The sequence below is a fragment of the Suillus plorans genome (assembly GCF_016647745.1).
Source record: "Suillus plorans strain S12 chromosome Unknown HD556scaffold_7, whole genome shotgun sequence".
Taxonomy (NCBI): Eukaryota; Fungi; Basidiomycota; class Agaricomycetes; order Boletales; family Suillaceae; genus Suillus; species Suillus plorans.
The window spans coordinates 48727-75900 of NW_024537391.1; the positions used below are offsets into that span (position 1 = coordinate 48727).

General features: G+C 47.9%; 12 protein-coding genes across 12 annotated transcripts; 4 read left to right on the plus strand and 8 right to left on the minus strand.

Moving 5' to 3' along the window:
- Positions 1-232: 232 nt before the first annotated feature.
- Positions 233-1974, minus strand: HD556DRAFT_1304466 (uncharacterized protein; the record flags this gene model as incomplete). The annotated part of the gene is made up of 4 exons (XM_041299682.1): positions 233-922; positions 967-1147; positions 1196-1336; positions 1865-1974. The coding sequence occupies 4 exons, from the start codon at positions 1972-1974 to the stop codon at positions 233-235; spliced, it is 1122 nt and encodes a 373-aa protein (XP_041164802.1).
- Positions 1975-2030: 56 nt separating this feature from the next.
- Positions 2031-4055, minus strand: HD556DRAFT_1336823 (biotin synthase BioB). Its single transcript, XM_041301920.1, has 9 exons — positions 3726-4055; positions 3650-3670; positions 3332-3602; positions 3224-3278; positions 3034-3176; positions 2900-2975; positions 2676-2850; positions 2610-2626; positions 2031-2552 (listed from the first exon to the last, which is right to left on the minus strand). Exons 1-9 carry the CDS (start codon positions 3952-3954, stop codon positions 2415-2417), a joined length of 1125 nt encoding a protein of 374 aa, XP_041164803.1. The 5' UTR covers positions 3955-4055; the 3' UTR covers positions 2031-2414.
- A 906-nt stretch (positions 4056-4961) lies between these two features.
- Positions 4962-6638, minus strand: HD556DRAFT_867866 (uncharacterized protein). Its single transcript, XM_041311882.1, has 3 exons — positions 6450-6638; positions 6374-6381; positions 4962-6320 (listed from the first exon to the last, which is right to left on the minus strand). Exon 3 carries the CDS (start codon positions 6149-6151, stop codon positions 5282-5284), a length of 870 nt encoding a protein of 289 aa, XP_041164804.1. The 5' UTR covers positions 6152-6320; positions 6374-6381; positions 6450-6638; the 3' UTR covers positions 4962-5281.
- Positions 6639-6827: 189 nt separating this feature from the next.
- HD556DRAFT_1336841 (40S ribosomal protein S27-like protein) lies at positions 6828-7736 on the plus strand. The gene is made up of 3 exons (XM_041301921.1): positions 6828-7311; positions 7362-7472; positions 7523-7736. The coding sequence occupies exons 1-3, from the start codon at positions 7293-7295 to the stop codon at positions 7546-7548; spliced, it is 156 nt and encodes a 51-aa protein (XP_041164805.1). The 5' UTR covers positions 6828-7292; the 3' UTR covers positions 7549-7736.
- Positions 7737-8641: 905 nt separating this feature from the next.
- On the plus strand, positions 8642-10504 carry HD556DRAFT_1497516 (uncharacterized protein; the record flags this gene model as incomplete). The annotated part of the gene is made up of 13 exons (XM_041308910.1): positions 8642-8714; positions 8781-8813; positions 8869-8888; positions 8941-8955; positions 9004-9042; positions 9102-9128; positions 9188-9201; positions 9251-9342; positions 9453-9512; positions 9572-9706; positions 9763-9994; positions 10045-10099; positions 10155-10504. The coding sequence occupies 13 exons, from the start codon at positions 8642-8644 to the stop codon at positions 10356-10358; spliced, it is 999 nt and encodes a 332-aa protein (XP_041164806.1). The 3' UTR covers positions 10359-10504.
- HD556DRAFT_1263925 (HotDog domain-containing protein) lies at positions 10488-13871 on the minus strand. Its single transcript, XM_041299085.1, has 15 exons — positions 13682-13871; positions 13324-13611; positions 13110-13270; positions 13042-13060; positions 12678-12997; positions 11958-12191; positions 11889-11897; positions 11543-11839; positions 11362-11490; positions 11281-11312; positions 11160-11229; positions 11076-11107; positions 10989-11025; positions 10885-10932; positions 10488-10829 (listed from the first exon to the last, which is right to left on the minus strand). Exons 1-15 carry the CDS (start codon positions 13779-13781, stop codon positions 10731-10733), a joined length of 1875 nt encoding a protein of 624 aa, XP_041164807.1. The 5' UTR covers positions 13782-13871; the 3' UTR covers positions 10488-10730.
- On the minus strand, positions 13872-16445 carry HD556DRAFT_1336877 (histone deacetylase complex, catalytic component RPD3). The gene is made up of 13 exons (XM_041301922.1): positions 16296-16445; positions 16182-16234; positions 16051-16126; positions 15876-15993; positions 15741-15815; positions 15583-15690; positions 15499-15529; positions 15295-15436; positions 15154-15246; positions 14996-15104; positions 14809-14949; positions 14591-14758; positions 13872-14537 (listed from the first exon to the last, which is right to left on the minus strand). The coding sequence occupies exons 1-13, from the start codon at positions 16344-16346 to the stop codon at positions 14047-14049; spliced, it is 1656 nt and encodes a 551-aa protein (XP_041164808.1). The 5' UTR covers positions 16347-16445; the 3' UTR covers positions 13872-14046.
- Position 16446: 1 nt separating this feature from the next.
- Positions 16447-17354, minus strand: HD556DRAFT_1285497 (uncharacterized protein; the record flags this gene model as incomplete). The annotated part of the gene is made up of 5 exons (XM_041299325.1): positions 16447-16621; positions 16671-16694; positions 16751-16792; positions 16846-17105; positions 17168-17354. 5 exons carry the CDS (start codon positions 17352-17354, stop codon positions 16532-16534), a joined length of 603 nt encoding a protein of 200 aa, XP_041164809.1. The 3' UTR covers positions 16447-16531.
- A 471-nt stretch (positions 17355-17825) lies between these two features.
- HD556DRAFT_1438382 (succinyl-CoA synthetase beta chain SSC-beta) lies at positions 17826-19503 on the plus strand (the record flags this gene model as incomplete). The annotated part of the gene is made up of 9 exons (XM_041305838.1): positions 17826-17864; positions 17915-17986; positions 18049-18121; positions 18180-18279; positions 18334-18424; positions 18473-18819; positions 18869-19108; positions 19160-19363; positions 19419-19503. 9 exons carry the CDS (start codon positions 17826-17828, stop codon positions 19501-19503), a joined length of 1251 nt encoding a protein of 416 aa, XP_041164810.1.
- A 61-nt stretch (positions 19504-19564) lies between these two features.
- HD556DRAFT_1285502 (uncharacterized protein) lies at positions 19565-25079 on the minus strand. Its single transcript, XM_041299326.1, has 7 exons — positions 24995-25079; positions 24513-24903; positions 24050-24460; positions 23867-23997; positions 22695-23819; positions 20751-22643; positions 19565-20695 (listed from the first exon to the last, which is right to left on the minus strand). Exons 2-7 carry the CDS (start codon positions 24862-24864, stop codon positions 19670-19672), a joined length of 4938 nt encoding a protein of 1645 aa, XP_041164811.1. The 5' UTR covers positions 24865-24903; positions 24995-25079; the 3' UTR covers positions 19565-19669.
- HD556DRAFT_1336901 (breast carcinoma amplified sequence 2) lies at positions 25080-25968 on the minus strand. Its single transcript, XM_041301923.1, has 4 exons — positions 25755-25968; positions 25535-25707; positions 25331-25484; positions 25080-25280 (listed from the first exon to the last, which is right to left on the minus strand). The coding sequence occupies exons 1-4, from the start codon at positions 25935-25937 to the stop codon at positions 25134-25136; spliced, it is 657 nt and encodes a 218-aa protein (XP_041164812.1). The 5' UTR covers positions 25938-25968; the 3' UTR covers positions 25080-25133.
- Positions 25969-27145, plus strand: HD556DRAFT_1336907 (NADH or F420H2 dehydrogenase). The gene is made up of 6 exons (XM_041301924.1): positions 25969-26141; positions 26191-26641; positions 26695-26717; positions 26769-26809; positions 26864-26940; positions 26996-27145. The coding sequence occupies exons 1-6, from the start codon at positions 26024-26026 to the stop codon at positions 27108-27110; spliced, it is 825 nt and encodes a 274-aa protein (XP_041164813.1). The 5' UTR covers positions 25969-26023; the 3' UTR covers positions 27111-27145.
- Positions 27146-27174: the final 29 nt, after the last annotated feature.

Genomic DNA, 27174 nt, shown 5'->3' on the forward strand with positions numbered 1-27174 from the left:
GAAATAGTTGCCCGTTCGGAGAAGCAAGAATTAGTCAGGGTTTGATCCACAACCGACGGTCTGCCATCTGCCAGTGGCCGGTCGGATATACGACATTACCGCACCTTCTGAACAGCACAAGATCTGATTGGTTTTATGTGCGACATACGATAGTGGTAAGGATAAATGTTATTATTACTGACGCTCAGGGTACGATATGGAATGTGACTGCTTGTTGTTGTATCGATCAACATCAGTCCATAGCGACGCTGAAGGCCGCATCCTGCAATTCTTTCACAGCCTTTTCCCGCACCATCTCCCAGATGATATTCCGTTGTGCCCGAGTATCTCCAAGACCCTCCCTAATCTCCTGAAGACGCTCGACATACTCCCTCCCATCATCTTGTAGCTCCCGCAAAGTTGCTAGAGACTTTTCTAGACTGTCCTGCTGCATCTCCGGGGAAGCAAATTGTGACGGATCAATCACAGGTGGAACATTGTCGGCGTACGAAACCAGGAAAAGCTTATGAGCTGTTGGGGTAAGATCTGGAGCGCGAGCCACCCTACGTTCCTGCTCGTCTTCTTCGTCCTCAATATCTTCCTGCTCTTCCTGTTTCGGTATCACACGCTCCTCGTCCAATTGTTTGTCTGGGTCTTCACTGATGACTTGCCAGAGCCTCCCAAGAGCACGTCTCATGACCGCTTCTCCTTCAATAAGACTGTTAGTAGCATATTCCAGTTCGTCCAACAAACTTGACCGGAACGAATGCGTCACAGACTTATCCATGACAAAAGAGGCGAAACTGAAATGCTGACCGATAGGTGGTGGATAGGGAGCAAGGAGTGGTGGCGAAGGCGACCGCATATGAGGAAGGCAAGGCGGGGAGGGCGATCGTCTTTCGGGTAATAAACATTTGATGCGTTTACGGGCACGGTCCTCAGCCTGGTTGAAGGTTAAGAGTGTTTAGAGTAAATAGCTTAGCTCACCTCCCAGTCGTCCATGCCAGGGCCCCATGAAGCCATTTTTCCCTTGCGAACCCATCTACTGCTTTTCTTCATCTTGTTTCCCCAGTTACCGCCCACTATGCTGACCGCCAAGTCTTCATCATCTGAACTTAAGCCTTGCGAGGGGTAATACCACGCGTTGTGATCATTGAGGACCAGCAGACTAAACTGGTTATGAGATCTCTTAAATGCACGCGTATTCAGGACTAACCTCATTTCTTCATGGGCTCTTTTTGGTGCGCTTTGCATAGTATCTGTTGAACGTTGTGATAAACCGATACAAAATACTGTAGAGAATTCGGCACTAGCTTCGTCACGTGCAGCATAGTCACGCTTAGTGTCACTGTGACCTCTGACCATACACAAAATAACAAATTATGATTGCTGCACTTCTTGTCTGTTTCATGATCACAGCTTATTGTAAAGCTGAGAACAGGCAGATTCGATATAGCTAGTCACTGTCTGTTTTTCTGTATGTTTTTACCACATTTTACAAATCAGCTTCGTCTCCAAAAAAAATTGGCGTGACAGACTGACAGTCACACTAAAATATACGGTAGAAATCTGCAGAGTCCAGACTCCAGACCGAATCAAGTGCTAAGGTGCTTCGCGGCAACTTCAACAGGTTTTTCTATTTACTAGCTAGGGTTCTCGCACGAAGGTACTTATACATTGACAGCACAGTTTTCGTCAGGCAACGCAGGTGACGAGGTCACGGTAGGAAATCTTTGTCAAGGTACAATCATTGAAAATCTTGAGAAAACCAAGGAATTACTGGAAATTTTCTCGATTTCAAGGGGGAGGTTTTCCCCGATGAAACAAACAGCACTGTTCAGACATTATGTTCTTCGAGTGTTAAGGCGGTCGTATCTCTACTAACCCGATGTCCGTCATGATGTCGTGATCTGTCGCCGTGATACTGTGAATAGAGGCAACTTGCGCGATGATACCGCGATCCGGTGCGATCATCCTAGATCCTTGCCGAAGCATGGTGCCAAAAGGCAATCCAAGGCGAACGATCAATCGTAATACAGAACTCCGAATTTACACAGGAGAAATCGGTCACAGGGACGGATAGGCTGTCTGCCGAAGTTTGGCGAGAATGTAATGAGCTTGTCTGCCTTGGCTTCATACGTAAAAGTATGGTCCCTGGTCTTGAGGTCTGACTTCCGTAACAGGGAATGCGGTTGCAGCACACTCCCCAAGAAACGAGGAGGGCTACGTTATAATAGCTTTTCCAGCTGAAAGTTGTCCCTGAGTAATATCCGCGCGAACGGTTGCACTTGGGGATTATCACCGGTGAGTTCGCAGGCGTACGCCGTGGTCGCAAATATATATATATGCACATACATACACAAACCGCCGGTCTACGTAGCGAAATGATGTTCCTTGCTTGTATTTCGTAATGAATGGCGAATTTGCCCAAGATTCTAGGATGACTCTGCTTGCGGCTTCGAGACTGTTCTCGTAGTTTGCGGACCTAGCGCAGCGCCTTCCTTTCTTGCGACGCTTGCTTGCTCAAAGCTTTGCATTCCTTCTAGACCCCACCTACCCATCATTGCCTTGTCCTGCAGCAAAGTTAGTTCTCGTCAGCTACATGCAAACCTGAAAAATGATAGATTTACCTCATCCCATGGAGAACCTTTGTCGATCATCAGCTAGTTGTTCGCACGTAGATTAAAGACACGTACATGGAGTGGTCAACATCTGTTCTCCCGTAAACACCGCATTAGCGCCGGCCATGAAACACATGGCTTGCTCAGATTCACTAAGCGTGTTTCTCCCCGCTGCAAGTCTAATGATTGTTCCTGGGAGGACAACACGCGCGGTGGCGATCGTCCGCAGTAAAGTATGATGAGCAACCCGCTTTGAAAATACGTCAGCTAAAACATAGACATAAATGAAAGAAGCACACTTCATTTCCTTCGAGTGGAGTGCCTGGTATGGGTACGAGTGCATTTACAGGGAAGGATTCAGGGTGTTCCGGCATACTTGTAGAAAAAATGAAAAAGTTATAAGTGACAGTTGAACGGTCGAGCACAAACATACTTGGCAACTTCCTGAATCAAGCCGATGCGATCCGCATCTGACTCTCCAAGGCCTAATATACCGCCAGAGCAGACGCTTATTCCAGCATCTCGAACTGCGCTAATGGTGCCCAGGCGCTCGTCGTATGACCGCGTCGTGATGACCTGAAAAAGATACAGGCAGCAACTCCAAAACATAACATATAGCAAACCTGCGGATAAAATTCACGCGACGTATCGAGATTGTGATTGTATGCAGTGAGGCCGCTAGTCCAAACAGATGTGAATTAAGTTGAACCTGAGAGATAGAAAACACATACGCCTCTTTCAACTGTTTTGCTTGCTCTGGACTGAGCATACCAAGAGTCGTGCAGACTTCCATCCCCATACCCCGGACCTCTCGGACCATTTGAAGAATTCTTTCAAACCCTCTCTTGCGTCCAGCGAGGTCCCTCCATGCTGCACCCATGCAAAACCTTGTGCTTCCATTCTCTTTGGCTTTTCGTGCTGCTTCGATGACAGGTTCGATATCAAGCAAACGTGAAGCCTTCGTCGGGGTGGAATATCTGGATGACTGGGAACAGTACGAGCCTGAGTAAACGAGTCAGTATCGTTATTCGGTACAATAAGCTCCTTACAGTCCTCAGAGCATCCACCAGCTATAATGCAACGTTCAGGACAATGATAGAGGGGATAGATCGGGAACAAGCGCACTCTTGATATTCATAAGTGTGCATAGTTGGATCTTGCTAGGGTCATGATTCTGACGATGGATGCTACTTGCGCGGAAGACAAGATCTAACAGAGGACTGTCATAAATCTTTTGGATTTCTTGTCGCGTCCAGTCATGTCTTTGTGGTGCCAAGCGGGGTGTATGGGTTACAGTTGCAAGTGATCTGCTGAATCTGGGAGTAGATAGCCGAAGAAACCCACTGAAGTTCATGATGAACCGAAGACGATTCGAGGGTATGCCTGATGAGAGGTAGAAGGTGATGTACTATAGTAGATCTATAATTGTCAATCACACAACAATCACACGTATCGGTTTAAAGTTTGTTATCACCGAGACTCCACGGCTGACTACGATCAGGAATACGGGGATCATCATACTTTTATGATAATGACGCGTTAATATAATATTTATGCTACAACCTTCTTCATGGCATAACGGACAAGTGCCAGTGCGATTACAAGTTACAAGTGATATGGATTCTGTAAACCATAAAAATATCTGGGCTAGGTATCAGCGGAAACATATGTATAGGCGAAGCTTGAGTAGAACTGATTTTTGGGAGATGGGGGGAAACCTGCTTGGTTTCAGATACCAACGCAGTGTCACTGGGGTCGAGCTCACCGGAAGAGTCATGTTAGTATGTGACAATTTCTCAACCTTTGAACGCCTCATTACGGTCATGTTCTATTTTTTCCCTGGCCGACTCTCCTTCCGATGGTCAGGAGCTCCAGATGATGAAGTAGCACGCCTAGTGCCCTTCTTCTCCCGTGCAGGTGAGGGTGCGGGGGAAGTCAACGAGATGTTCCGCATGGCACTGGACAAGCATGCATCCAATTTTTGTGCATCAATTGTTGCTGTCCACTGCCGGAGTGTGTACGCCGCTAATTCACGGGAATAGAGTAATTTCTGTTGTTCCAAGGATTGGGTCGGCATGCTGAAAGTTTGATGGGACCAAATAGAATAATGAAGACTAGGCTCGGGTGTGAGAATGGACAGATTACTAGTAGCCTTATATACCTCGTGGTCGAATAATCTGTCTTGACTGTGACTTTTGCAGTTTATTATTTTGCCATGGGGGCCAGCATGACGTTTTTGGAGTTGCGCATTGGTGTCAACCCGACGCTAGTGAGTAGATCGGACTCGGAAAAATTCCGCCGATAACATCGAAGACCTGAACAAGCCATCACGGGGAGTCAGAATGATACACGGGCGCTTAATCCTATACAATTACAATACAACTATAGTACTGAGAATGTAATACGACAGGAAATCGATAATCAATGAAAGTGCAAAGATAACAGCCATGTATGAGAATGTTCAATGCTACACACACTCGATCTGAATCAAAGCTACGAAAACAAAGTAATAAAAGCAAAGGCAAATGGTATGATAGACGTTAAACGGTGTGGTATGGTAGAACATTGTCCGGATTATCGTTCGTGGTTTTTGTGGCATGAATAGGCGTACAGGCAAAAAGTGCGATCTCGTTAGAACTTCATCGGCGACGAGTGATTAAGGGAGGGAGGCTGATAGCCGTTCATACACGGCGCCAGGCAGGAACAGATGTGCCGCTCTTGCCCTTGGGAGGTGCACCTAGCATTACACCACCGGTGAGAACAGTGGTCTTGCCTCCATCGTAAGGGGTGACTTCAGTCTTGGAAGTGTCAATAAAGACACGAGCCTGCCTGGCCCTCTCACGACGGGAAAGTTGGGATGACTGACTGTCATTTCTAGAGGACAAAGTAGAGCCGGTCATCGAAGAGAAACAGGAATCCGAGTCGGACGAGCGATAGCTGGAGCACGAATCGGAAGATATAGCAGACAGCGGCGATTCAGAACGTGGAGGAGCAGGGAAACGGTCAGTGATGGGGGTCATCCAAGTGGGCGCGCTGACTTCGTCAGCGATCAAGGCGAAAAGTTCATCGTCATCCGTGTGGTCATTCTCCAAGAGCTGTTGGGCAAATGTCTTAGATTTGGATGGCAGCTGGCTTGAATGCGTATGGGGTGGCACGAAAACGGTCTGAGCTATCAGCTCCTCTGACCAGACGGTAATGAGCTCAGTGCCCTTCCCGAAGCGCACGGAAATGCATCCTGGATCGACAAAGAAGTCGAACTCTTGTCCGCCCAAGACCGCAATCCAGTCGAACCACTGAACACTGGATGCAAGGCATGCGGCATATACGGCACGTGGGGGGAGGCAATTAGGGGAGAGGGTGAGGCAACGCCGGCCAGAACCACGAAGGGGTTCCTTGGGAACCCAGGAAGGGGCAAATAGTGCAGTCAAGTTTGCCTCGAGCGCAAGCTGAAGCCTGATGATTGTGGCGACAGGGTACGTAAGGACAAGAGGACGAGTGAGGTAGGCGATGGCCTGAGCGAGAGTGATGGGAAGACTGGATGTAGTAGTCATGATTGTAAACGAGAAAGCGATTGGAAAGGTTGAATAGATGGTAATAACAGAAATCGTCCTGCGATGATAGATGCGGGAGTGAAGCGCGCTGAAAAGGTACTTGAGATGACTAGTCTTCTAGTAATACTGAGTTTTGATTTAGACGGGGAGATCGAATATGAGCAAACGTCTGGAATGATATTAAGTATGGTCTCATGAAGTAAAACTAAAACGCTGGCTCACCTAACAGACTAGAGGGAGAGGCCATGAAGCAGATTAGCTGAAAACGAAACGGAAGTTCAACAAAAGTATAACGAACCTGGCTGCAAGGATAGAAAGTTAGTAAATTGATGACTGGATTATCAAAACCCGGATGGAGAGTATGGGAGGTTATGGGGTTAAGCTTTATATGTATTCCATGCCAAGAACAGCCGCCAGGCGTAAACAAAGGCATGCTGCTGGCAGAGCGCCCTCCATAATGGTCGCGAAGTGAGAACAAAAGAACATGGATAATTTCCTTTTCTGACAACAATAGTAGGACACGTGCTGCCGGCAGTCGACTCTACGATCTTCCAAGTAGAGGACAAAAACAAGTTTGCGCCAGACCCTTTACGCGTACGTTTTGATATCCGCCCAAGGTTGCTATTGTTTTCTCTGCGAGGAAGCGTATCCTCACATCATTTCCTTGGTCCTTATCAGAAACACCGCTGATGATATTTGAATTGAAGCACAGGAAGATGTTCCAATCCTATCATAATAAGAGGTGTCTTCCTTTCATATGACCTGACTACGGGAGACTGTGAAGGGAAGTCGGCTTGATAGTTGACGACGTCAAGTCAATTGGTCGACAAGCGGACCCGGTCGAGCCTGAGCGGACGGTTCCGCAAGCTTAGTCAGATTGACTGTACCCATCACTTCATCGAGTTTTCTCTCATCTTCGATCGTCAGCGTCTCGCTTGAGCCATCAACAACGCCGACAACAAAAACACCCAGATTAAAGCTCGCCAAAAATGGTACGGCATCTGCATGTTCGGTTTACTTGTGCGAAATCCTCACGGAATCCGCCCAGCCTCTGGCTATCGATCTATTGAACCCCTCTGCAGAACATGAGCGCAAGCAGCATAAACTCAAGCGTCTCGTCCAATCCCCCGATTCTTATTTCATGGATGTAAAATGTCCAGGTACGTCCCGTCCCGTCAGAGCTGATAATACTGATCTCACTGTTTGCTAGGATGCTTTGCTATTACTACTGTGTTCTCCCATGCACAATCAGTCGTGCTTTGCGGCTCGTGTTCGAGTGTCCTCTGCCAACCTACGGGTGGTAAGGCGAGACTAACTGAGGGTATGTTATTGACATGCGATGCTGACAAAACCCTAACGTCATTTTTGCAGGTAGTTCATTCCGTCGGAAGAATTAGATATCAAACTCTTCAGACTTTCACTCACATTACACTTCGCGCCGCCTTTGCATCCTTGCCCCAAAATCATATGATGTGCTACTGGGCTTGAATTGTTACATCTTCTCTCGCAAAATTTGAGATCTGACTTGTCATTCATGTACTTTCCCATCGGCGCATATAATACATACGATCTTTCTGATCTGTTCAGTCCTACAATTACCTCAACAGCCACAGCCGGTGGTACACGCTCAGAGTATGTAAGATGGTGAGGTAGCCGAGTGTCACATGTCGACATGTCAACTCTGGTTTACACATGTCCAACACGACGAAAACTTTCTGTCGAAGGAACTTTAAACGCTCAGTGTGCGTCTAGTACAACTGGTCAAAGAGTCACTGCATTCTGCGCATGACTTTTTCTTTTCAAATCCAATCATAGCAGTTAGAAGGTACGCAAACAGCTTACCTTACGCTTCAAGTTACTATACGCGCGCACCACAGCCTATCTTACGGCCACTAGCACGCCAACTTGAAGTGTTGGCGCTGCCACGTGCCGTAAAGATTAGGTACGAGTCTCGTTTAGGACAGATTTGATGCCGAAGAGCCCATCATCCCAAGTAGACGATGAACTCCGAATTGAGCACAGCCCAGTGAGTCAGACCGGTCTCACCACTCCAGTTTACTAATGCATGTTGTTCATTTCCAACTTTCTTGGCAGCACTAAACCTTATCGAGACGTCCTCGATGACTTATCACGCTCAGGTTCCGTGAGGTGTGTCAAGCGACCCAGGGCAAACCCGGCACTGCAAAGACCATTAAATTTCCGACGTGCAGCTTTGAAGGCGGCCTTACTAATTGCCGCGTCTGAGATTGAATGGCCTGCTAACGGTATTACTTTCGATGGTTGCATTTACACTGATAGGTCCGTTCCTTGCAACGGGTCAGCTTCCATGAACTTAGTACATGACATTTCCTATCTTCTCCCATCGACTCCACACCATGTGACAATGCTTACTTTTGCCGAATAAAACAGAATTCAGGAACCAAATGCTGGATTATATCTACCGCGAACGCTGTCATCATCTGTCCACTAAATTTACTGTTCCCTAACAACATGCCTCTAGTCTCAGATGATCCCTCTTGGTGGCCGATCATTAATGCAAGCATTGTTTCCAGTTATTTTATAGGTTCGTGGAGAGTCTGTTGGTTGATGGCAGTGATATCCCAGTCTAACCTTGGCCGTTGTTCTACAGTGGCCGCCTCTGTTGGTGTGGGGTACGATTGGGGTGAGCAAGATGGTTCCTAAGACCTGCTGAAATTCCTTAATAATAACATCTCCAGCACTGACATTAGCACAAGAGGTAAGTTGATTCTATTTCCGAAGCAGTCATCTCTCTAAGAATGACTTTACAGATCGAATTGATCTGGGTGAGTAGAGTCCTACGTCAGGAGAACAAAAACATTGATTTACAACAGAGGCAACGTTGGTCCCTGATGACTGCCTTGTATCTATGTGTATGCGCCTTAGATTATAATTGGGGTCGGCAACTCGCGCTTACTTGAAAATCTTCTAGCTGCGATATGTTGGACTAGTATATGCCGTGTATGTTTGGAAGGTTCAACATTGTCGCCATGCTAATGTATCATCTTTTATAATCAGCCTCAGCATACTGGGTATGTCTCCTCGCATACACAATGATTATTTCTGACCGGCGGCATACAGCTCAAGTCCCGACAATCTCGTTGACAGACACAGTGAGAATTTTGCACCGATGCCTGCCATTTCTGTATATTCAGCTGCACCCTCATGTAGGGGTGAGTGAGCTTCTTAAGCAGCTCATTGCTTTCATGTAATGATCTCCACAGCTGTGAGTCGATTTGGAATGTATGATCCTCCGAGGCTGGTCACTAACTGGATTTTTTAGGTTATATTTACTTTGTCACGTTAAGTTGGATCACTTTTGTTTCGACTGCAATGCTAGGCGGTGAGCCTTACACCTGCGACACTTTGATCAGTGACACTGACTTTCCTTAACAATGCAAGTCATCATGATCGTTCGTTTATATGCCATGTATCAGCAATCCAGAAAGGTGCTGATACCTCTCGTTGTCACCTTCCTGGCTCTCAGCATCATCAATGTGACGACATCCGGAAAAGCAACTAAGAATAGTTCGGCGAGTAAGCATTCATCATGGATGAAAAACCGGTTCATCACGCTCATTGGCAAATACCAGTGGTTCTCATTCTCTCCGGTAGCTACGTGTGCTCCCCTAGCTTTAATGGAAATGGCGTACTTCTGGTTGACCTCACTTGGATAATCGGCATCGCATGGGAAGTCTTTGTACTGTCTCTCGCAATCTGGATTGCTGTAATACACATTCGCGAACTGTCACGATCATCAGCAAGAGGGATTCTCGGGGACTGTTTCACGGTGCTCATAAAAACACACGTGGTTTACTTTACGGGGTGAGTTCATGATTTCATGCGGTTCTCTTTTTTTCACTGAAACGTGCTAGTTTCGTTGCTGTGTCTTGCTTCCAGATCGGTTATTTATCTCCGGTGCTGTCAACGGTATGTCGATCCGATACTCACCTCTGTATGCAAGCACCATTCATCATTTCTATAGAACCCATTTTCTTTGGAGACTCAGATATATCTTGGCTTTTCTCAAATTCTCACGCTCGTACAGATGGTCGTGCTGGGACCGCGCCTGATCCTCGGTGTTCGAGAATTTAACGCTAGGCTCGTGGCCGACTCTGATGCAGGAATGGTTATGACTTCAATCGCTTTCCAAGAGCGCGTGCATATAACAACTGGCAGTGGTGTTTAGCCGGGAAAATGCTCAAGGTGATTGACACTTGTCGGATTACTCGGCAAGGAGCGGGACAATTTGCTTTTTGTTTTCAAGTTTTGTCGTCGTAGTTATTTGGTGTCGTGAAGTAGATTCATAAGAGAAATACAAAACGATGAAAAAAGTATTGTTGCATCACTATGACAGTAGCTAGATTTTTGTATCTGTTGCGATATTTGAACAATTGCACGTGTACTACAGTAGTGTCTCGCCAGGGTTCAACATTCCTTGTCGAGAAGCCTATCACATGAGGCGGAGAATCTACAGAGTCTTGAAGACGTCATCGTAATTCAATTAAGTACCAAATTTCGGTTGTATCTTCAAGTTAGTGTCACACAGATAACATGTACTCTACAGCTTTGCCTTGTTTTCAGTAGGACCTCGTACGTTAGCCCGTACCACGCCCTCTTGACAAGTGACCGCAACCAGGTTGCCAGATTGTGAGTACAACTTATATAGCATCAGAAATTCCGAAAAGGCCGCGGCAAATATAAACACCACATACCCTGCCATGAACCACTGCTCTACCGGATGTAGCTCGAGGACAAATTACCTACATGAGGAAAGATGTGAACAAGAATGACTTTCAAGAAACGATAAGACGCCTACCACGTAGAGTAATCCATCTTCACAACAAAAGTTGTCGCTAACAGCAGTTGAGAACACAGTGGGTCAAGTAATGGAAAGGAAGCATACTCATAGTACCATATGGAATGATCTAGTGTAGACTAGGTGGAGTTTGTAAGCGGATTCGAAGGCACAAAACAACACCGTACTCACAGTCATGGCATGAGCGTCAGGACCATCTGAGTATCGCTTGAGTTTAAGAACATCAGACGCAGCGGAGATGCTAGATATAGCGCAACATGAGAGTATCTCCCGTGAGTCGAAGGCTGCTTACAAGTTGAGGTCCGAAAGGTATGCCAGAATACACTGATGATATGGATTAGACAAGAATCAACTAGTCATGGCAATATCGTACCTTCTGGTAAGGTGCCCCGTAATGTGATGCTTGACCTGTTCGGGCTTGCATCCAATGCATGGATGTTTGTGTACCATTCTCGGTGGTCAATCCAGCCCTTCTGACTGAAATTGGACCATTTTCCTTTTCCTAGAGGCAAGGTAAGCTGTATTGCGAACGAAAGTAGTAGGGAAGACAATACAAGTGCATAAGACAATAACAGGTCCCGAACTTTCGCAGGAAGGTCCTCCCTCGCAGCCCAGCGTTTGTACAGCACTTCCTCAAGCTCGCACTCCTCAAGTGGGGGCACCTCGGGCATGGGCCACTGATATGTAGGTTGCCATGGTTCCGGCTTGTGGTAGGAACACATTAGCTGAAATATCACCTTTCCATTCTGAACTGCTTTGACGCTTCGAGTAGTGTATGACCGCCCTTCCCGTAGCCTCTCGACGAAATATATGATAGGAATAGCAGGAGATGCACTCAAAAGAAAGTAACACTAAATGGAATTGAGTATTGTCGACCAAGAAGTTATACACGCGACTCACGTGCAAAGACTAGTGGGTGACAGCGTTCCATTAACTTTCAGTCCCGGATATGAAGAAGTATACCCTTACATGCAGCCCGAACACGGGATCAACACAATTGGTAGCGGCGACTATTGCTTGTGAGATGACCTGCCCTCCGAAAACTCCTCGAGCCCTGGTGGGTTTGAATAAAGTCTTTGACCGAAAGAGATTTACTTCGATCTGCTCAAGCTCCAAAGAGGTGGAAATCTTGGAGCTCTCGGCTTGGTTTGGATCATCCATAGTAAATGCCTGGGATGCGGCAAAACAGCTATTTCGTGTGGCCTGGGAGGAAAGGCCTGACTACTGCAATCTTCGACGAGTCTAGTGGCAGTGACTCGTGAGGTGTTCCGGGGTAAGTACCGGTAAAGCTGGCAATAATTATTAGTATGAAACCGAAAGCAGGTGAATTCCACCAACTGGATCACCCGCTGAATGGGCGATGAGGACAACCAGCTTAGTACTAATCGATAACTACCCGGTTGAGTTTGTGAACGGGAAGTGCACGGTGACCGGAACCTTTTTGACCCGGCTATATGATTCTTAGCGGCCTACAGCTAGGTAACCGAGTAAAAAATCACAGGAAACTGCAGGTCGGGATTGGTAAAAGATGCGTATGTGCAGCTTGTTCAAAAATGTGTAAGACGAGTGTATGATATTTATGGTTGGATACAATTATAGGTTCGGACTAGACCAAGTACGATCCCAGGCAGGCGCTGAAACAAATCAAAAGACCTCGACGTCGATGGTGAATCCACATTCATGGCAAACTTGCCGACCCATGCCATCCCCAAGGTCCTCCGTTACTCCGAAGACATGTTTGTGCTCCTGATCTTTTCGTCTTTGCCACACACCTTCTCTAGTCCGTCTGCGCAAGTCTCGCAGTCCTTCCTCGAACTTCTTGTTTTTCTTGTTTTTCTTCTCTTCCGTTCGACGCTCCCATTCAACGTCTAGAGCCTCTGGTGAACCCCATTTCTTCCACGCAAAATCTTCGACTTGATAACGCAAGAAGAGCATCATATTCGCGAACGTTGACTTATGAGGATTAGCTTTCAGTAGATGAGGTAGCAGCTCTCGATCCCGAAGTTCAGCTGGATCTATCAGTATATGCACTACGACCAAGTCAACCACTCACGGTCAGTTAAGAGGTAATCCTGATCGTCTGTCAGAGAGGATGAAAGTGTAGGGAAAGCTAAGACTTACTTCTTTGCATTCAGTCTTTGTCAACAAACTGTATTTCTCTGGGTATTCATCCTTGCATTTGTTACATACCAGGGATCCAAATATCTTCTTGTACGTGTAATCAATGTCGATAGACTGGCATTCTCTACACTTCGGGTTCAAGCTCGGATCCAAGTACATTGCTGTGATATCACTATCATTAGGACCTCAACAGAGAGGAAAAAGTAAGACTTACGCGGTTCCAAGTTCTGCTTGGCTCGTTGTCTTTCTCGTTCTCGCTCTTTCGCCCTTAAATCTTCGTCCACCTCCTTCCCATCCTCGACCAAAAATCCACCTTTCGAGTTGACCATTTTAGACAGGTCATAATCAAAGTACTTGCCGAGGCGTGAATCACGCTTCAGTGGCTTAGGAGCTGTCGGTGAAGTGGACACAGCTGGGATCACTTCGAGTGGGCGTTTCTGGTTCGGATTTGGCGTAGATGACGGGCCTGCCTCCTGTTCTCGTTGTCTCTGCCTTGCTTTTGCTGTGGTAGAACTGCGTTTAGCTGAAATATGGACTGGAATGTGGGTACCCCCGTGACATTACTCATGTACCTTTGAGGCGGTTCAGCTCAATGCGCTTGACTTGCTCGGGCGTCAGAAGCGAGTTCTCGGCAGTGGAAAGCGTAGGAGAAGTATTCCGTCCTTCCATCATTAATGTTGAGACCTCTAGTGATTGCTAATAGCTTTACTAGTAAGAAGGGTCGGAGACGGTGTTTCCGTTCCATATGACAAAGATTCGAGTTTTACGGATTAGGAAGTTGGTATTTTTGCCGATGAATGAGTGAACAAAACTGATTCGCTGAGCGCATACGATGCACTGTCTGCAAGCTTTTTCCTGGTGTTCGATTAATATATCGGTAGTATAACGACAGCAATGATAGCAAGCAATATACAAAGTGGCCAGCCGAAGCAAGTCATCAACTTTCTATATTTGTTGCCGTAGCGTCATTCGTTTTTGGCGACTTATCGCCCGAGTAATGATCTGTTGTGCCATTGGCGGCAACTGGTTCGATAGGTGTAGGCCCGCTTTCTGTGGTCGTTGGAGTATCGACTTCCATCGGCAAATGCCCGCTCAACACGGGGCGAACCATCGTGGTGTGTCCACTAGGACCAGCCCCATGGGTCGAGCCCGCAGCACCCGAACTCAAGATGCCCACACCGATACCAAACCTCCTTCCACCAGCAATGTCCGCCTCGCTTGAGCGGCTTCTCGGTTCGCTGTCACGATCCCGATGCTGTGCGTGGTCTCTACGCCCCCCCTCTCCCTCATCATCCGAGTCAGATAGTTCTCCGTCCGCTTGGACGCGAGAGTCCAATAACCGTCGGTGTCTCCTGGTATCAGGAGGAATCAAGTCTTCATCCTGATCGGGGTCATCCATGTCGTCGTCTATCGGCATTTTTGGAATATCTGGCAGTTTGATGAACATTCCAGCACCTTCCAAATACCCTCCAAATCCATACCTGTCATATGAATACTGGGAGGCCCTCCCAAATGTCGCAGATTTTCGAGTACAATATTCTTGACACGTTCCAGGTACTCCGGTGTATTCATATCCTCTGTATTTGACGCCCTCACATCTAATTCGTAGTCTGGTCCAAAATACTCGTAGTATTCATTCACGGGTATTTCTAGATCATGTCAGTACGAGGTGAGAGAACTGCACTGAAAGAAGGCCAACCTGGTGCCAGTTCAACGCCAGCTGCCAGACCAGTCTCATAGGCCCATGCCCGACTGACATTGCGCATCGTATAGCCCCCACCTCCAAGCAGTAGTAGAGGCTTATTGAAGGACTTCACAAATTTGACACAGTTGGCATGGCCTGAATGAAAGTTCAGACAAGTCAAGAGTAACACTTTTGGTCATACCTCGCATAGATAGGTTTAGACAGCCGAGTTTATCTCCCGATAAGGAGTCTGTTCCACATTGAAGAACAATAGCCGACGGGTCATACGATTCCATGACCTCACGGATCACCTGTATTGAAAACTTGTAGACGCCAGTTGGAAAAGAAAACTTCACTCACAGGTTCGAACACCGATTTATAGTTTTCGTCCGAGATTCCGTCACGCAATGGGAAGTTGAGAGAGTAATATTTTCCTTTGCCTATTCCTATGTCCTGATAGGTGTCAACAATATTCCACCAACAAGACAAAATGACACATACCCGCAATTCACCAGTTCCTGGAAAATACTCGCCGTATTTGTGGAAACTGACCGTCATGACCCGATCTGTGGTGTAGAACGCTTCTTCTACCCCGTCACCATGATGAACATCGATATCAATGTAAAGGACTCTGGTATGATACCTGGTGGGTTTCGATCATCAGGACCATGACAAGATTAGACTCTGCAATTAAAAAGCGCGCACCGGAGCAACTCAAGAATGCCCAGCACGATGTCTGCGACATGTAATCAGCGTGAAGATAGCTGTTGCAGAAAGAATTTGTATGACCATTGACATAGCAAAAGCCGCTTGCTTCACTTTTCTTCGCGTGGTGAAGACCGCCGGCCCAGTTTACGGCAATATCACATTTGTCTCGACTAAGACGTGCAGCACCCTCTGCAGGACGCGTGAGCGTTGACTTATCATACCCCGTGAAATACTGTTACCCATGGAGCCTCCGGCTGAGATAGAACAGTAGTCGAACAGCCCATCGAAAACAGGACAGTCATCACCAACGTTGTCTGCGAGAGGAAGCCAGGATAGTTAGACGACGCGAGAAGATAAGAGGTGGAACTACTTGCATTTATGTTGTTCTTTTATGTACGAATTCATATTGCTGGGGGTGATGCGACTGAGGAACTCGACGTATTCGTCAGAGTGAAACTGTGTCATTTCGCGTTTTGTTGCAGGTTTAGCACGCTGCGTGAGGTAAAATTTGGGTCAAGTGATCGTCCATGCATTCGCAGGTGTACTCACGAATATCTCCATTTTCTTGTACAGACCATAGTTCATGACCAAGGAATGACACATTCGTATACGAGTTGGTTTCATCCTGTTGGCAGATAATCACGTCACAACCCTCGGCCTGACAGACAACCATAACTCACGGATGTCCGGGACCATAGTGGAAACCCCCGATGTCCGAGTCGAAGAAGTAACACTGACGGGGAGGTAATCATGATCTGATCGAGGAATTTCCGGCTGCAAAGAAAATAACTGACCACTCTCTTCTTCTGACCTTCACCATCAAGGGGTATCATGTTTTGTGACATGGTCGAAGAAAGAGTATAATAGAGATAGTGAAGGACTTCAAGCTTCAGTTGCGTTAAAGATGACTTTCGTGAGTTGAGGCACCTCTCAGAGCACACGTGATCCGGCAACGGTGGATTTAACATTGACAACTCAGTACGAGGTACTATTACTAGTTGTGAGGTATGCTATACAACACACTCGAATTTCAGATTTTTGCCTTTCCTAACAGCGCTTCGCTACCCTTGTAGACAAGAGTGGAGGGAGCAAAACCAAAATCATCGTTAAGTTTGATGTCCTGCGCAAGGATTTAATAAACCCCCATTTGCAGATGAAAACCCACTGACCAACTCTCCTGCTATGACCCGGACCTACGAATTTAAGCACATAAGCACCTCATTTGCATCATAAAACACTATGGACAGACCATGGACCAATGATGAACTGCATGTAACCCTGCAAACCAGAGCTGGATGAAAAACAGGGGTGAGAAGATCATCCATCACCGTACTCGAATCTTACCTCTCGGCCAAATGTTGTCTCAAAGGTTTGCATGAAAGGTGTCACGGCGTTCAAGGTCAGTGGGATGTCGAGGTTCGCTGTGGGTACTACTTCATTGACACGCGAGATAGCTTGCTTGAGGGCCTCTCGAGCTTCTGAGAGATTGCTCTCCATTGGTGTATTACGGCTGCGGGTGTCATATGAAAAGATATGTGGGGCGGGTCCTGCTACACAATCGATGAGGAGGATAAAATGATCCCGCGCATGCCGCAAATGTTTTCCTGCGTGCAATCTCTCAGTAACATGCACAAGATCGTATTGATCACATGAATTATAGTATCACCAATAGTTGACCCTGGAAGGAATTTGGATGTAACAGTAAGCTGGTCGTCGGAAGTCAGGATGTTCTCCACAAGATCAAGGGCCTGTTGAAGAACAGTAGTCGACACAAATTGAAGCTGAATGAGGGGAGAAAGGCTGGCAATATCACTACCGTTTGAATGAGACGAGTCCACAACTGAGTCAACCATGGTGGAAACTGACATGAGGGCGTTGCTCTGAGCTCAGCTGTCCAAACAATTTTTTTAACTCCTTTATATTTGCAACGAGGCTGGGCCAGCCTCGAGGATAATTCATGACCGAGGCTATAAAACATCGGATAGATAGAAGATTAGTAGTACTAAGTATGTGCCAATGGCAATTCGATAGTGCATGTTCCTTCTGCCAAATTTCGAACAACCCACGGTTTAAAGATAGGTTGTCCGAACTCAAGGCGAGGTCACGGTATTCCATCTGCCAGAGCTATTCCAAGCTAAGAAGAAGCGGATCAGAGACTGGAAGATTCTTGTGATGAAAAGTCCACCGTCGTCGTCACTCTGGCTGAAGAACACAAACATGTGTTTCCATGCCCTTTTCATCGACACTCTGCTGATATAAGCAACCGCGCCCCCGCTTTTCCCGAAGGGCTGAGAATTATCACGTTCAATCACATCTTTTCCTCAATGCTTGCCTCCTTCAGAACAACAGGCTCGTTGGCCCGAGTAAGTGAGGTTTCATTCATGTTTTTTTTTGTATCTGATTGGTGTTATAGCGAGCAGCATCTGCCGGTCAAAGGCGCTTCCTTTCTATTCACGAGTACCAGTCGGTGAATCTACTAAACTCGGTGAGACTGCTCAGACATCGTCAGCATTTTCATAGCGTGACGACTGCCACTTTGATCCCTAGTATGGTATACCAACACCAAAGAGCATCGTTGCAAAGTCTCCTGAAGAGGCGTACAAGGTTGCTCAGAATTTTGGTGAGCGTTTGGAATCTTCATCGTGACGTGTATTCCTCGCTAAGACTGGGATGCTTAGGCACGGACAAACTCGTAATCAAGGCACAAGTGCTTGCCGGTGGCCGGGGCAAAGGAAAATTCGACAATGGCTTCCAGGGTGGTGTGCATACCGTCGACAGGTACGTAACAGCTCAATAGAGATGTCCCTACTTCACAACTCATGTGGTTCAAAGCCCACAACAAGCACAGGAATATGCTGGCAAGATGATCGGTTCAAAACTCATCACGAAACAAACTGGTGCCGGTGGTAGAATCTGCAATGCTGTTTGTACATTCATTACCAGCTGTTTCTCGTCTCTGACTACAGGACAGGTTATGCTCGCTGAGCGTCGTGATCCTTCCCACGAATACTATGTCGCTGTACTCAACGACCGTGTTACCCAAGGTGTTGTTCTTGTCGCGTCCAATCAGGGAGGCATGAACATTGAGGAAGTTGCTGCGACTAATCCCGGTGCTATCATCACGACTCCCATCGATTTCGAGAAGGGTCTGAGCAAGTCAACGGCCCTTGAACTTGCTAAAACTCTTGGGATCAAGGAAGGTGGTCAAGATGAAGCGGCAAACATTTTCATCAACCTGTACAAGATATTCAAGGACAAGGATGCCACCCAAATCGAAATCAACCCCATGTCAGAGACTGTTGATGGCCATGTACTTTGGTGAGTGGAAATATCACATCCCACGTTGCTCCCCTTCAATTTGTTTCAGCATGGATGCCAAATTCGGCTTTGATGACAATGCTGAGTTCCGTCATGAGGATATCTTTGCGCTCCGCGATATCTCACAGGAGGAGCCATCAGAGGTTGAGGCTCAGAAAGCCGGTCTGAACTTCATTAAGCTCGATGGCAGCATTGGCTGTCTAGTCAACGGTGCTGGATTGGCCATGGCCACAATGGACGTTCTGGCTCTACACGGTGGTAATCCCGCCAACTTCTTGGATGTCGGGGGGTACGTAGAGCCTGATGCTACTGTGTTCTGTACTTGACTACTTATCCTCAGAGGTGCCACCCCCGAGACGGTCAAAAAAGCCTTCGAGATTCTTCTCTCTGACCCCAAGGTCAAGAGTATCTTTATCAACATCTTCGGTGGTATCATGCGCTGCGATTACATTGCCGAGGGTGTCATCAAAGCAACCAAAGAGCTTGGTCTCACTATTCCATTAGTCGTCAGATTGAAGGGAACAATGGAAGCAGAAGCGAAGGAGTGGGTTTTCTTTCTTGACTATTACTAAACCTCAGTCTGACTCTTAATCATATAGGATGATCAAGGCATCTGGTCTGAAGATAGTCGCATTGGATAGCCTTGACGAAGCTGCCGAGACTGCTGTGCAGCTGGCAGTTTAGAGCTAGACTTAGATTATTCACCTTGCTTATAAATTATTGTGATCAGTTTCGGGCCTCGTACTCGTGGATTGCTAGCAGATATGCATTGAGAGGGTAGGAAAATAACGAAACAACATATAATAACATCTCAGAAACATCAATATATCGTCAGGTAACATTACACGTATCACCACGACGGACGTCCATATGGTAGAGGTTGTGCAGGACTATACATAGTAGCGTGCGAAGGTTGAGGAGCAGAGTGTGATTGCTGCATCGGAGGCATACCATCAGGACGCCCTTGTCCACGGCCAGAAACGGCCATGTACGGTTGGGGGCCATGAGCCATCATAGGAAGTGCGTGCATCATCACAGGACTCCCAGCATACATTGAATGATTCGCATGTGAAGGAGTCGCTGAATGTAACACAGGACTCATCACCGGCATATTGCGAGGGCGGGGTTGGGCAGCTCCGTTAATCTGTGGTGGGGACTGCGAGCCGTGTGGCATAGGCGGAGGCCCATACATCGACGGAACCCCATTTGGTGAGGGATATGCCATCAGCTGCGTAGGGTATGGCGAAGTTACCGGCCTCACTGCACCAGAGTGGCTTTGGGATGGAAGAGGCACCCATATTGGTTGGCCGCCACCGAACATGGGTGAATGCCCATTGGGTCCGCGCGGAGCAGGGCTTGGTGGTGGATACACGAGGGGTGTGGGACTAGGTGGATGGGCCATCATCGGCGAGTAGGGAAAAGGGGGCCGGCCACTCATGCCTGGCGGATGGACAGGACTATATGTATAATTGGAAGGACGGCTGATGGGTCCAGCTACAGATGAAGATGGTAACGTACTACTGCTCCTCGTAGCGGCATTTGATGAAGTAGGTACTTGCTGGAATGCACGTGTGACGTCATGAAGTGACATCTTGGATGGAACGTTTGCTGCTGAAGTAGGAGGGGGAGTTTCTCCATCTTCAGACTTGACATCTTGCAATGTGAACGGTAGAGCAGTAAGATCATCCGCAATGCCCTCGAGGGAGTTTACTGCATGTACTAAAGCCTTGTCAGAGGGCTGCGACCATACAGCTTTTAGATGCTCGGGATCCGGTGCTCTCGCCGGAGATTCCTTTGCAGATGAAAAGCTCAAAGGGGATTTCGTCCATGGTGTGCTGTATGATGTAGATCCAGGAGTGATGAGATTTCTGTCAACCTATATACCTGTGAGCCACAAAAGAAGATGCATAGAAATACAACGGAATACCGACCGATTCATCCGAGCTCTTAGAGTCCAGCTGCGTTGAAACAACGAGTCTTGGGGAGCTCGTATCTTTTCCAAGACCATTCACAACACGACTGATTGTAACCGTCTCCTTGGTATAAAAACTTTTGTCAGATTCAGATGAGTCTACGGCCGAAGAGAATAGAGCGCTTGGCGGATCACTTTGTGGAGATGCCGGTATTTCGTCCAGCTCGCTAAAGACGGTGAAGGATACCGTATGCTTCTTTAACTCTTGACTAGCTGTGTCGGACGGGATATCACGATAAAATGCTACCGCAGAACCCACTGGCATCTTTGGTTGAGCTCTCGGACGTTGCAAAACGGCTTCCGCTTTGTTGGTGCATGGTAATACACTTTGGGCAGTGGGGGTAAGTTCTGGTGGGTTAGGAGGAGGCGAGCAACTGATTGTGTCAAGAGCACCTGCGCTGGCGCCATCTGGGCTGTTTTCCGGAATAGGTGGACAGATAGCAACCCTCCTCCACGACGGAAGGTCGTCAACCTTCGACCTTCCCAAACTTGGCTTTGTTGATCCAGCAGGAAGATTGACCTTAGGTCCTAACGGAATGGCAAAAGATGCATGATTATGCCGTGCTCGAGGAAGGTGTACGCGAAACCTGGGTTTGCCCCTGTGAGACAAATAGCTCTTGTGGAGCACATCATTCAAGGAGAAGTCTTTCTTGCTCATGCCCTCGACCGGTGGATCCCAAGACATTATATCCCATCGAAACTGTGAACGCACATTCTTCAAAAAACGGGCTTGCCGTTTAGGAATAGGATCCAAGGGACGTGATTGGCTAGGGAGGCAGACCACAGCAGTCAGTCGAGGCGAACGTGGTGGTTCGCAGCCAGTGACGTCGAAGACTTCGTGTTCTTCCCCAAACTCGACGCGACGTGGCCTAAGTGCAGGAGGAAGCCATTTAGGCGCACCTGAATAACCCCGACCATTAGCATTGCCCTGAGATGGAGCGATATTTGGGTCGGGCGGTGCATCTGCAGTCTCCTTGATGGCCTGTTTTGCAGATTCCGTCTCTTTCATGTCATCCAAAGCTCCCCTGATGCGAGACATCACATCATCGAGAGCAGACATTCGCACGCGGTAAGTCGGACGAGTTAAGCGTTGCGGAGATGTGGGCAACGTCGTGTGGTTAGACGAATATGTCGTTAAGCCATCCGCAGTAGAGGAACTCTTCGAAGGTGATATACGCGCCACTGCCTCCTGTAGCGATTCCGGACTCGGAACGCTCACTGGAGTATCCTGTAACGGTTTTTCCACAGTCTCCTTTGCAATTTCTTGGTTCGTCGATGCGGATGGAGCTGAAACTTCGTCAACAAGCTCAGTGGGGGTTTTGCGACGCCACACATTTGGAGGCTTCGGATGAGGAGGAAGTGTCTGAGGCTCCGAATCTTCAAAGAAGTCACTTGCGACAGGCCGAGGGGGACGGGACGGTCTTTCATTGCCTTCATGTGGTGCCTCGGTTTGCGGGGCCGCTGGAGCACCAACGAATTTACCCATATCAGAGAAGTCCACCACCTCGAGATCCTCATCTGCAGAAACGGTAATAAACTCGTCTACCCTAAGCAACGGCGCAGGCGCACGGGGCTGTACAGGCGTTTCTCGAGGCGCTGGTGGCGACGATGGAGGTGGAGCTTTGCTTCTCCAGGAATCCGTTTTTGAGGAATCGTGAGATTGTTCTGCATTTGAGGGCACGATCGGCCTCGAAATCATCGGCGGTCTGACAGATGCTCTTAAAGAAGGTGGTCGCCCTATCGGCCTGACAGGTGTTGGACGTTGTGCCGTGGCATCGAGCTGCAGCGCTTGCTGGGAAGGGGATTTAGCTGCTTCCGCAACCTCTTCTATCAGTTTCACGGCTTCCGCTTCCTGCAGATGGAATGAGCCATGTGGGATGCTAGCCACGTCACAAATACCCACTTGAGCATTCTTCTTCTCTTCATGTGCCTTGAATTTCTCTTCCAACGCAGCTGCCTTCTGTCGGGCACGTTCTTTCTCTTTATCCCGCTCTTCTTCTTCCACCTGTCGTCGCTGTTTTGCGCGCTCAGCTGAGATGTGCATGGCCGTCTTGTGAGCGTCTTCGATGCTCAGCGTAGGAGTCATGAATGGGGCAGCAGTTTCGGAGGTCACCGAAATAGTAGATAATAAGGGTGACTGACCAACGACACTACCCCCATGAGTTGTAGTGGGCGAATCGAAATGTTGTTGAGAAGCAGACAGAGGTTGATGCGAATCTCTGGCAAAAAGCTTTCCAGGCGGAGCAGTTGAAATATGGGGTGGACGCTGCCGAGTGGCATCACGCTTCAATGACGGCAATGGTGGAGGGCCCATGTTCGACAAACGACGACCTCTGCTATCAAGCATGATTTCGTGCTTCTCGATAGGAGAAACGGACGGAAGCCCGTCCCAGTTTGGCGGCCCATTCATTGAGAGAGAGGGTAAACCGTCACGAGTCCTGCCGAAAGGAACATGGGGACCAGGACCGTTTCTCGATGCGCGCGATGAGCGATCATAGTTACCCGCAGGCTTTTGGAGTAATTGCACTGGTTGTACAGGTGACCGCATTGGTCCATCTCGTCCACTACGCATGTCCACTGGAGGTGGAATATGCTCTATATGAGAGCCTCTCCTAGAGATCGGAGCCCCAGGGAGATGACGGGTATTTGGATGAGAACTATATGGCTCAAGTCTGTTTGAGCGTTCATTGAAAAGAACTCTTGAACCTTCCGAAGGCGAGTAGCTAGGATGCGAAGACACAGGGGACATTGACGGATGTCGAGGAGCACGTGGTAGATCCTTGTGCACGAATGATGGAGAGGGCCTTGATCGTGGCCATCTCCGGTCAAAGTCGTCCGCAAAACGATCCTCTTTACTAACAGGTGCTTTGCCGCTGTCAACAATCTCTGGGTGGGGCTCGACTGTATCCGTAGCTGGGTCGGGTGATGATACATTTTGCGCACTAGCTTCAGCCGGTGATATCTTGTACTGTCTTCCGTCACCAAATTCGATGACTCCGTCCAGAAATTGGTCATCATCTTCTTCCATCTGCGAAATGTGAGAAAAATGAATAGGAAGAGTAAATTGAAGCGGACCTCATCCCAGTGGTGGGCATTTGGATCAAGGTGAACACCTCGAAATGCATCAGCTTCTTCTAGCGTCACACTTTTTGAATGAGGAGCATCAGAGGGCTTCTGTGATTCAGTGACCTTGGGTGATGGTCGGCCTAAAGAAGGCAGATCAATTCGCGAACTGCACCTATAAAATTTGCAACGTACCATGAGCAACTTCGGCAGCCGTAGGAAAGTCTGAGGGGCCCGCACTGTCCGGCAACAGGACTGGTGCCACGACTTTCAAATGCCCCCAAGCCGGTTTGGACGTAGTATCCTTCTTCCCCGTGGCGGACGAAGTCGATGGGATAGCTCGCGGTTGTGGCTGAATAACTTTGCCAGCGACGGGAAGCTGTGGGGCAGCTGGAATGGAAACGGGCGCTGGTGCAGCGGCATGTGGAAGAGGCTGCGGAGGGGGTCCATTGGATGAAGTTGATGGTGTTGAAGAGACTGGAGGTGCCGCGGATGGTGGACGCGACCAACCTGGACCAGTTGTAGTTGATGAAACAGGCGCTGCTGTGAGCTTGGTGGTCACGAGCCGCGAATGCGTGCTTATTGGTGGAGCCACAGGCCGGACGGCTACAGGACGTCATATGAAGATTATTATTATAAAATACAACATTGAACTTACGAGCTGGACTACCAGACTTGACGACAGGTACGTGGTTCGATGACGTGGTAGCAGACCCTGAGGAGGACGAATTCTTCTGCAGGAACTTCTTGTTGATGTTGACAGAAGTAAATTTCTTTGGATGTGGGGCGGCTAATGATGAATCTGAAGCAGGAAGAGCCAGTTGAGTGCGAGATTGAGTTGATGAGTTCGTAGGTGAAATCAATGGAGGTGAACTCGAAGTCTTGAGAGCGCAAGCTGCGACTGCAGAATGTTCTTCGGATACATTGGATGAACTCAACAGCGCATTAACATGTTCCTCTTCTGCATGATTTTCAGTTAGCCCCGTGTTTGAGTTGTCGATATTGGCCATATACGCGTCCCAAGACGCCGATAGTCAGTTTTCTGGTGCCTAGAGAGATTATAGCAAGAGCCGAGAAGGAAATAAAATAAAAATACACGACAATGAGCTAAAACACACGGTTAACTTGCTGTTGACTTGCCTAAAAGCTTTATGTAGAGCAGACAAACGAGATTTTCGTTGTCGTTGACGAGCGGAAATATCAAACGAGGGCAGAGTGCAACGTTGAGCGGCGGTTAGCCTATTTCGGTTAAGTGGTACTTCTAATAAGCTACAAACTGTTACATGCTAGCAAGCTCAGCCTCCTTTTTATTCAGTCGGTCAACTTCTGCATCAAGAGCCACATTTGCCATCTCAATCTGAAGGATGCTCGATATCAACTCTGTCCATTTATTCTCCAACGATGTCAACTGGTTTCCAATTCGCGTCTTTAAACAAGTATGAACACAACTGCTCTCCTGATCAACACGAAACATACCTGAGAGTTCTTGCGGTCTCGGTTAATATCTGTGGTGCGCTGCTTCAACTCCTCGAGCGTTGCCTCTGCTTGCTTGGCTGTCGCTTCTAACAAGTAATTGTGAATTCTCCAAGCATTGGGTCCATATGTCTGCAGCAGCGCGAGATTTGTGTGCCTTTGAGAGAGCATGAACTCAAAGTACTCAAAGGATAATTGAAAACCCACCGAATACGCTGGTGCTCTAGTTGAGACTGTGCATTCTTCAGCGCTTGCTGCCATTCCTCATCTGTGCCTGGGGTAGAGGTCGGTGCCGGAAGTTGATATCTTATGGTATCCAAAGGCGCTAAAGGCTGATGAGCCTCGACGCGCGCAAGCTCAGCAGCAAGCCCAGGTTTGTCCTACGCCATATCAGGTCTGTGAACGATCAAAGGGTAGCTTTAAATACCTTGAAGAGCTCTATTGGAGGGGGAACGCGAGGATGCAGAGTCTGCGGTGGTTTTGGCTCGCGTGCTAGTTCGCGCTCAACTTTTTCCCTCAGTATTGGATTTTTCTCGAGATCGTTGTCATAGTAAGGTAATGAATCGAATATTTCTGTTCTGTGAGTGTCGTTGTCGATGAGTGAAGCCATGGTCTACTTGACGGCGCCGGTCACGATTCGGATCGGAGTGTGAATTTACCGTTTGTCTGAACCCACTGAGTAAGTAGCCAGCAAACATGTCGTTTCGCATGGGTCTGCGGGTCACAAATCTGCTTAAAAACTCGTCGAAGAGACCAGCGAGGACCGTTGGTGTCGCTTTGACGCGAAAAATACAGTTGTCATCGTCGTCCAGAGGTAAGTTATGCCTGCCTAATCACTGATGACCGTTTTGACAACTTTCTAGCCTCCGTTTCGCCATTCACCGAGCCTACGTCTCCGAATCCTACAGCTACCAAGTATGCTGAGACAACCGAGTCATTACACACATATGGATCATACCTCATGCAATGTCTCCCCAAATTCGTCCAGCAGTTCTCTGTATTGAAGGATGAGCTTACTTTGCACATCTCCCCGTCTGGCGTCATCCCCGTTTTGACTTTCCTTCGAGATCACTCACAGTGTCAGTTCAAAAGTGTCGTGGATATCACCGCTGTTGATTTCCCAGAACGAGAGAAACGCTTCGAGGTGGTTTACAACATGTTGAGCGTCAAGTATGCGGCGAGGATTCGTGTCAAGACCTATGCTGGTGAAGCGGACCCTGTACCTAGCAGCGTTTCTGTCTTCAGTGGAGCCGACTGGTATGAACGGGAGACGTGGGACATGTTTGGCGTCTTCTTTACTGGTCACCCCGACCTGTATGTCGCATTCTATATACATATGAACCGGTGTCTTGACCTTCTATTTACAGGCGTCGCATACTAACAGACTATGGTAAGTTTTCTTAGATGCAATAACTCGCACTTGTCATAGATTTATGTTTAGGCTTCGAGGGTCATCCCCTTCGAAAGGACTTTCCATTGTCGGTGCGTAGCTACCACTACAACCCGCTAATTGTAATGATAGGATCATCATTTTAGGGCTACACTGAAGTCCGCTACGACGAAGAGAGGAAACGCGTCGTTTATGAACCTCTGCAATTGACACAGGCTTTCCGGTCAGTCAGGAATCATCTCGATCCCCGCGTTTTCTAATCACCTGAGCATATATAGAAACTTCGAGTCTCTGTCACCCTGGGAACAAGTAGGGCAAGGGACAGAGCCCATCAGGCCTGCAGAGCTCAAGCCTGTTCCTCCACCTCAAGCCGAACAGCCTCCAAAGAAGTAGATGTTACTACGTTATTGATTGATATACATACACAACATTCCTATCCTCTGAGTGCAGTCGTGTT